Raw genomic sequence first — 9,062 nt, 5'->3', positions numbered from 1 at the left:
ACTAAAATTTAAAATTAAAGATATAATATTTTACAATACTGATATAATATGAAGTGAAAGTGATATTCCTCAAAACTATAGAACATATCAACAANATTTTTGATTCATTATTTTATTTTATCTAAAAGAAGGCTGAAAATTTCATTAAAGAAAAGCCATACTGGCTTGGATTACCACAATAAGGTGAGAAGAAATATCCTCCATCTACACCAAAAAACTTGTGATATGTTTAATATGTCTAGCAAGGTTGTAAGTAGCAAAATTACCTTGACAACGAACATGTGGGAAACTAAAAGAGACCTCGAGCAAAAAAGCTTTTTTTTTTTTTTTTTTTTTTGGGAGAAACAATCAAAATATTCTTTGAGCTCAGTGGAAATTTTAAAAGATATTTATCAAGATTTGACTTACACATAACTATCTTAGATACCATCATAATAAGTTTCGCTTCAGAGTTCACCTCTGTTTTTTCATGATAATGACTAGAACACTTGTGCAACTTGAGAATAAAAAAGGTAGAACATAAGCCAAGAGCCTAGTAATTTTTGTGGTGTTCAAATCCACATTCCTCACTACTTGAAAGAAAAAGAAAAATAAAAAAAGCACATGTAAGGTCCAATCAAGCAATCCTAATTTGGGTGCTCAAAATTGGGTCAATTATGAATCACCAATTGAACATCCTTTAGGTGTGAACGTATCTGGAAGATTAGACTACAAATATGCAATAGTGTGAATTGGAAGATCACTTAATTAAGCATTGATGTAACGCATTCTGTGAATTGAAATTTGAATGCCCACTTAATTAAGCAAATTGTACATAGTACATACTTATTTACTATGAAAGAGGTCCTTAATCTATTTGGGACCATTTAGGTGGGCAAATAGAGGAGACAAAATCCTCAACTGGTTCCACACCTTTTTATCAGATACAGAAAAATGATTTCGCTAACTACTACACCCATATATTAATGAAGAACCTTTTTTTTAATCTTAACTACTTGTTCTCCGTTTTGTGTTCAATTTTTCTTTGTTAACTGCATACTTATTTGTCTTCAATCAAGCCAAAACTTAAGAATTGGACTTCCGAGGAGCCAATGAGTCTACCAAACATAAATATGAAACTTTGAACTTTGAACTTTGATTCTTGGAATAAATGAGACAAGATTGAAAACAATAACCATCAGGCTGACAAACAGTTAAAGAGAGCATGGATTTTCAACATTGTGCATGTAGGAAATCTAAGTATTAAATATTTTCTATGCACCCAGAAATTAAAGAGCAATGTTTGGCTTGTTGGAAGACCAAAAGCATTCAATACTTGGTGCCATTTGTCAAAGGCTACAAATATATCATCATCAGCCAATCTAAGCTATCAAAAAAATGTGGAGGATTATATTAGAGTCAAATGCAATAGTTTTCTCAAAATTGTCAAAAAAGGAGATGTTTCAATGAGGTTACAATAGTAAAGTGGAGGGTATTTCATTGTCAAAATTTATGAAGTCAGAAGTTCCAAATTTGTTGCTTTGAAGGGATAGGCATCCTGATAAATCAAGCACATGTTAAAAATGTGACATTCTGGTACAGTATGATTAAGATTTCATGACAATATGCTTACGTACTCAAAGACTAAGCTATGACATTGCCAGAATAACCAATGTGCACATTCTCACAAAGATATCAACAAAGGAATGTGTGATTACAAATAAATGATATATCAATGTACATGGCCTACAGCACCCGACTATAAGCTGGAAATATGATCTGAACCGACATCTGATCGAATAGTGGAACTACCATAATGGAATGCAAATGATTCTGCTAATTCAACTGCATCCTGAACCCTAAGCCGGGTCCCCTGTTGCCCCACAACTGTAGCTGCAACCCTAGATGCCAATGTACCCATTCCTTTCAAATCTGACACGCCCCGTAAAATACCATACAACATACCAGATGCATATGCATCCCCAGCACCACAAGTGTCCACCGGTACGCATGGAGAAGGAGGGATATATACAGCTTCTCCTTTTACACCTATGTAAGAGCCTCTCGGCCCATCAGTAACTGAGATTAGAGGAACAAAATGGCTCAGATACCTTGTAGCTGAAATAGGACTTTCCTTTGATGCAAAATGACATAGAGCTCTAGCTTCATCACTGTTAGCAAAAACAATGTCGGCATGGTTCCCTATTATTTCCCTGACAGCAGAAAAGGAAAGAAAAGTAAAATAAAACTGAATGAACAGTTCACAGAGAAAACAATTTCAGCATATGAAAGGAGATTGCCAGATTGGAGAGTCTTCAATGAGGAAAAACTTACTAATCGCAAGATAAATGAGATAATAAGATATATTTAAAAATTGAAAGGAAATATAAAACAAGAATGAATTTCAAAATTGGACAATTAATTCTCTGGTTTCCAAAAGTTTGGCGTTAAACCAGAGAGAAGATGAAATAGCTTTGGCACTAAGGTTTTTTCTACCACTCCCAATCTATAAGGTTTTTTCTACCACTTGCAATCTATAAAAGCATCAGGCATCTAGCAACCTGGGATCTGGAACCATCCATAGTTTTTTAGTAGCATTCATTTGAGTCCATCTTCTTTATGATGGCTAACCATCTTAGTGAAGAATATTTGGAGTTTGACACTTGAAGCAGTGTTGTTAAAAGCGTGCTTAAGCGCAAAGCGCAGAGCCCTTGGGGCTTTTTCCCTCTAAAGCGAAGCGCACTCAAAAAAGCGCGCTTTAAGCGCACTTTTTGAGCTTTTTTATTTAGCGCAAAGCGCGCTTTTTTGAGCTATTTGAAAATTTAAAAAAAAAAAAAAATCTTGATTTGATTTTTAGCCATTAGATCTAAATATGTTTAATATAAGACATTGATTTAATATATAAAAACTAATAGTGTGGTGTGCTACCATACACCTAAGTCTATCTCTTTAGATATTTTTGAACTTTTAACCACAACCACACTAAATCAGACACTCACAAAAATAATGTTAAGTGATAACATTACGTAACATTCTAGTACTTTTTAGCCTTTGCCTTCTTGGTTCTATACTTCTATTTTGATTCAACCATGTTTTGTAATCATGGCCGTCAAATATCATGGTTGCATATATTTTGTGAAGCACAATAGAATTATATAAATGTTATATAAATTATATAAAATGTTTTATTGTAGTTTATATGATTAATTGATCACATGATTGTTGTATTGATCATTAATAATTATTTTTAATATATTAAAAAAAAAAATTTAAATGTGTGCTTCACATCGATCAAGTGTGCGCTTGCGCTTTGTGCTTCGCGCCTAGACTCTAGGAGGTCTTTGCGCTTAAGTGCACTCAGCGCTTTTAACAACACTGACTTGAAGATTTTAATAAATGATCCCATTTCTTTCTTCTTCTGAGGATTTCAATTATTAAACTCATTTTATACAATTATTATAGAAATAATTATTGCCTAAATCCCTGTCCGTAGAATTATGGAAATAGCTGTTGCCCCAAAATACTTGTTCTCAACTGTATAGAAAGCCCAATTAGTTCATGCAATGTCCCTGGTCCGTCCTCAATCCTTATGATCATACTTGGATTAATTTGTTCATTTAATATAGCCCAACCTCCACCTCATCTTCATCATCATCCCAATGCTAAAGATTTCACTTAGGGCAATAATTTGTAGGACAATTCTATTGGAAATTGGCATGCTAGGCACTTGAGGACATGAGACCTAATCCTCCTTATGCAACACTATTGTGAAGGTTGTCAAAAGAATTCAGCTTCATTTACACTATTGCAAAGGTTGTCATAAGATTGTCAACCACATTGAAGAGAAACATACTAACCACCACAATTGGGTTAATTAAATTTAGTAAAAGCTATTTTAGTCATCCTTTCTATTGGGGTGGAGGGAAGAGGTCTTAGCAAATTTAAATAACAAAAGCCTATTAAGGCATAAAGATTCACGCCATCTATGTGATTATTCTATAATAAGATAACCAAGTCAGCTAGCAATCTTACCAGAAATCATCATAGTGTCTCTCGATGCAGGAGACATCGGATGCTGTTACAGCAACCAGGGCTCCACACCTACGTGCTTCCTCGCATGCTTTAGTGATTGTTTTAATTGTATCAGGAAATTCAAATAAATACCCTTCAACAACAAGTATGTTTGTCTTTGAAACTATGCTAGCTAAGCTTGGATCATAATTGACAGTTGACGGCATGCCCTGATATCAGGAGGCATATATATTAGTGTCTCATTCAATTCACTTCATAGACAATTTACACACACTAAAGAAATGATAAGAGCTTCTTTGGAACTTAAATTTTATATGTAAACTTTAAACTGCCTCAAAATTTCTATTAGAAATTAAAAGACAGGTGACTGCCGATTGCAAAGTAACTTAAGAAAACTATTTTTGATAAGTTTGCTCAGCTAAAATAATTTATTTTATAATCAGTAAAGTAATAATACAACTAATAAGAAGAAAGGCCAACAAGCAATGGATGATTCACAAAAGTTATCGGCGCTAAAAAACTTAGAAAGTCAAATAACATCATCATTTCAGAGTAATTTAGGCCCTTCATACCTTAAAAAAAGCCACTAGCCAAAAAAATTGAGATTTCTTGTTCTAGTCCCTCCCTCACCATCTCCTTGGATATGCAAGGATCCTAAAGATGTGTATACTTTTTAGTTTATTCATAAGCAAGCCCCCAATAAATTTCAGAACTCATGATAATTTTCAAGTTAACTAAACCATAACTTGCTGAAGTTAATTGATTTGCATATAGTCATCATCCTGTGAATGGTTTCCAAAAAGATGAAACAAATAAATCAAATTGTGCATAAGCCTGTAAACTTTCAGCCAGGGAAAAAAGAGTGTGTGTGTGTGTGTGTGTGTGCGCGTGTGTGTGTGTGTTTGAGAGAGAGAGAGAAGAGAAGAGAATAAGTAATTTTCAGGATTCAACTTTCCCATGTGCACCAATTGATCATTTAACACACACTATTAACAACTTAAAAGCTCTCAGCCCAAGAACCTACATTTTCAGTCTACATCTAGATTGTATGAGTTAGTTGCCAGCCCATTAATAGAATGTGCAGACATTTTCTATTCAATAATAAAATATTAGAGGAAACAAGATGTAGCCAACAGCTGGAAAATTCCACACCAAGCATAAATATAAAAGTACCGCATCAGTAATATATGAATTTAACACTCTTTTTTGGGGTAAAAGTAAAACTGTAGAACTTTCATAAATTAAGTAAAAAGATGTTACATATATTTAGCCAACCTGATATGAAAGCATCGTACGATGAGCATCTGGAGTTGTCAGAACTATCACTGTCCCTGTTGTCCCATCCTTGATGGGCGCAGATAGAAATTGTACATTTGCCCGATGCAGTTTTGTCCTATTAAACGCATTATAAGAGGAAGTCAAATTTTATTCCATCACAGAAGCAACAAAGTCGAATAACTCTTAAGATAGGTATCAAAAAGTTAACCCCAAACCATCCTTGTGACCAATTTAAATACTTAGAGAATGCTATAGAGAGAAGACCCACAAAATATGTGGGTGCAATTCTACTATGAAACTGATAAGAATCTAATGCAATCTTCCATTGAAACACACAGGCCAGAGAACATTTGGATGAAAATCATGAAATGATCTAAAAAATGACCTCTTAGATGACTACTCCAGCGACTGCAACTGTTTGCCCATATTCATTCTGCTAATAAAATTTCCAGAGGAACGTATACTTTCCCAGGTTCTTCTAGTTATAAGTAAAGAAATATAAGTATCTCTTATTGTTCAACCATGAGAAGTTTTTCAGCTAGAAATACCCCCAATAAATTGAAAGAGGTGACCATCTTAACATGGGCCAAGAGAGGTGTTTGATACCTCATTGATGACTGTTTGAGAATTTTTTTTCTTTTTTCAAATAAGTAACCATTTGTGTTCATCACAATGGCTCTAGATGCACTTTGATTTTTAACCTCTTTTAGACCCTTCAAGTTAGTCAACAGAGGAACATCCATTGAATTAAAAAGATAACACCCTGAAGTCATGGAAGGAATTTAATACACATGTACGCAGCTCATTTGTCAAATCTAAAACAGGCAGCAAGATCATCAAACTCATCATATATAGGATATTGCTAGTATTTACAGATCTGGTCAAGTAAACATTGAAAGGATAACCATAAGCAAATAGTTCCTGCAAGAAAAGACAAGGAAAACGACCAAAAAAACAATGTCTCCTTGTTTCCATAACACAGAAGAGCTAAACACCTACTATAGTTCCATAACAGCTCAATATTTTCAAGGGCAAGCTTCCAAGGAGATAGAATAGTAATCCTATTAGCCAGATGGAGGTCTTTACGTTTAGTGTCTTATTTTCTACCCAAACATACATCTGATGCGTAAGATTATGTTGCAGTTTCTCTATAGTGTTAGCCACTTTAATAATGAGTTTATATTCAGAAAGGTAGTAGACCATGAGCTTAGCTTATGAGGAATTATTGAGTTATCCAACCCCCAAGGGCAGAATCAGATCATTTCAACAATCCATAACTTGCCCGTGCTATCAGTCACTGGAGTTTAAAATTCCAGCAAGAGAGTCATGGATAGGACCAAAGAGCTTAACTGACCATCTAGATTGGTTGTGAAATTAGATACCCTATTTTCCATTAGGCCATTCATATAACATAGAAGACAGATATAACTCATGTCTTGCTATCCCACACAACATTACTAGACTACCAGAAGTTATAAGTCAAAATTTAAAAATTATTTGGAAATATAATCAACAATATCAGTTCTGTCAAAAGGAAAAACCAAAAGTTGCTTGACATCTACTCCTTTAACATACTTAATCCAAAATGGCAATCTCTCTTTCCTTTTCCTTTTCCTTTTCCGTTTTTTATTATTATTATTATTATTATTATTTTAACTTGGTGTGGAAACAACCAGCCAGAGTCTCCCTAGCCAGAAGTTTGGTTTCACTCAGTTCTAAATAAAGACATAGATAAAAACAAATAACAAACAAGTCTAGTCAAAACAGAGCCTGACCTGTAGAAGCCACCTAATGGATCGCTGCCCACACTGCCAGCCATGGCTACATTCAAGGCAGGTCCTCCAATGGGCCTACTACCAAGCCGAGCCAAGGCCACTAAGCTGTTGGAAAGAGATCCACCAGCAGCAGCCTTGTAGCTGCATCCATCCATAGCCTGCAAAACTCTACCCCTCTCCTCATGATTCACAACCTTCCTTGTTCCTTTCTCTAATCCCAGTTTATTTAAAAATTCATCATCAACCATGCCGGAAAAATCAACCTAACAATAGTTAACAAACGTGCAAGTAAGAATAAACTTTTATTAACGTAATACCACAATAGAACATCAGATAAGAAAAGGTTAAAATTTTGAAGCTACAATCAGAGATACTTAATCACAAATAAAATTAGTGCTGAATTCCAACATAATACCAGATACAAGTGACAGACTGACAGTACATTTTAAAGATATTGAAGAAGTCATAGTTTTTTCAACATCTACCTTATATAATGATTATAATTGCATATATTAAAGACTTGAAAACCAAATTTCAGTACTCTTAACTATTTAGACAGATGCTTCACACGATTAAAGAGTGCAATAACAAAGTAATCAATATATTGATATAATGCAACACCCCGAAATTGCTACCAAATGAGATTAAATGCATGCCTTCCTAACTAAAAACCACTGCCCTCCATCATTTCACACACACAAACACAAAATATTAAGCAATTTCCAATATACAAATTGAGGAATCTGATAATGAACATGGTCAGAAAAGTTACAAATCATGTAACTCACTAGTTTTCTCGGAAATTCAAACAGAAACTTAAAAAATTCAAACTTTTCCCCCAAAAACGAAATCCCCATAAAAGTTTAAAGTTACTACCATGGCTTGTCCAAGACCCAGGACATCCCATCTGTCAGGCAAGAGGCAAGACCCAAAATTCCAATTCTCCTCTGTTTCTACTTCCACTTCTTCCTCATCGCTGTTACTCTCTTCTTCTTCTTCTTCAGCCCCACTCTCAAACTCTGCTGCACCTCTTTCACCTCTGAAGCTGGAACAAGAAACCCTGAAAAACCCATGTGGGCCTTTCACCATAGGAGCAAGTCTCAATCTCTCTCTCCCTCTGTGATGCCAAAAGGCAAAGATTTTGGAATACCCATGTGTATATTGGAAAGTTGGAGGGGAGAGGAAAGTAGTGGAGATGGGAGGAAGAGACAGAGACATAGACATAGATAACACTCCTATCCTATGACTATCTCTTTATCTATCTATGTTGTCTGTCTCTAGAATATATATACCTGTCTTTGTTGTTGGTGTGGTTTTGAGGTTTATAAGGTTTATAAGCTTTATAGTAATTACTGGGTTTCTAAAAAAATTGATAGCTTTCCTTCCTCTTCTTCTTCATACAGAACTAGTTAATAAATAGGAACCATTCGAACCAATGCCCCTTATTGCTTGGGAAGCAAAAGGGCAATGTTCAATGGAGGAATGGAATCAATAGATAAACCAATGGCTAAGCTTCGGTCTCAAAAATGAATAATTTTTCTTTGCTTTCGTAAAAGATAAATAAAAGGAAAGAGAGAGAGAAGAGAGAGAGAGAGAGAGAGAGAATTACACATCTCTGGATATTGACCACATGTTTGTTTCCAGCTTCATCGAGAACTCTCTCTCTCTCTCAAAAATTTCTTCTTGCCGAATTCTGGTAGTTGCTTTTTTTAAGCGAAAATTACAATGGGAACTGTTAACAGTTAACCAATTAAGTAACTATTTTTAGAAATATTTACTGGTACGATGATAAAACAGGAAAATTAGTGTTTACCATAAATACGTATTTTTTATTTCTTTCCTTCGTATGAATAGTAAATTTTACTAATTAAAATTATGGCGAGACTCATCATTCATGTGAGAGAAAGAAATACGTATTTATGATACTCTAAGACTACTTAATAATTTTTCGATAAAATAATAAATGTTGTTGACAACATTTTATATTTTTTTTAAAAG

General features: G+C 34.5%; 1 protein-coding gene across 1 annotated transcript; it reads right to left on the bottom strand.

Annotated features, from left to right (window-relative positions):
• Positions 1–1,446: 1,446 nt before the first annotated feature.
• On the bottom strand, positions 1,447–8,750 carry LOC112030429 (uncharacterized). Its single transcript, XM_065771531.1, has 5 exons — positions 7,941–8,750; positions 7,065–7,327; positions 5,287–5,404; positions 4,012–4,220; positions 1,447–2,192 (listed from the first exon to the last, which is right to left on the bottom strand). Exons 1-5 carry the CDS (start codon positions 8,286–8,288, stop codon positions 1,739–1,741), a joined length of 1,392 nt encoding a protein of 463 aa, XP_065627603.1. The 5' UTR covers positions 8,289–8,750; the 3' UTR covers positions 1,447–1,738.
• Positions 8,751–9,062: the final 312 nt, after the last annotated feature.

This window comes from Quercus suber, unplaced genomic scaffold, assembly GCF_002906115.3.
Source record: "Quercus suber isolate HL8 unplaced genomic scaffold, Cork oak 2.0 scaffold_45, whole genome shotgun sequence".
Taxonomy (NCBI): Eukaryota; Viridiplantae; Streptophyta; class Magnoliopsida; order Fagales; family Fagaceae; genus Quercus; species Quercus suber.
Note: the sequence above shows the minus strand (reverse complement) of the source record. Positions and strands in the feature narration are given on the sequence as shown.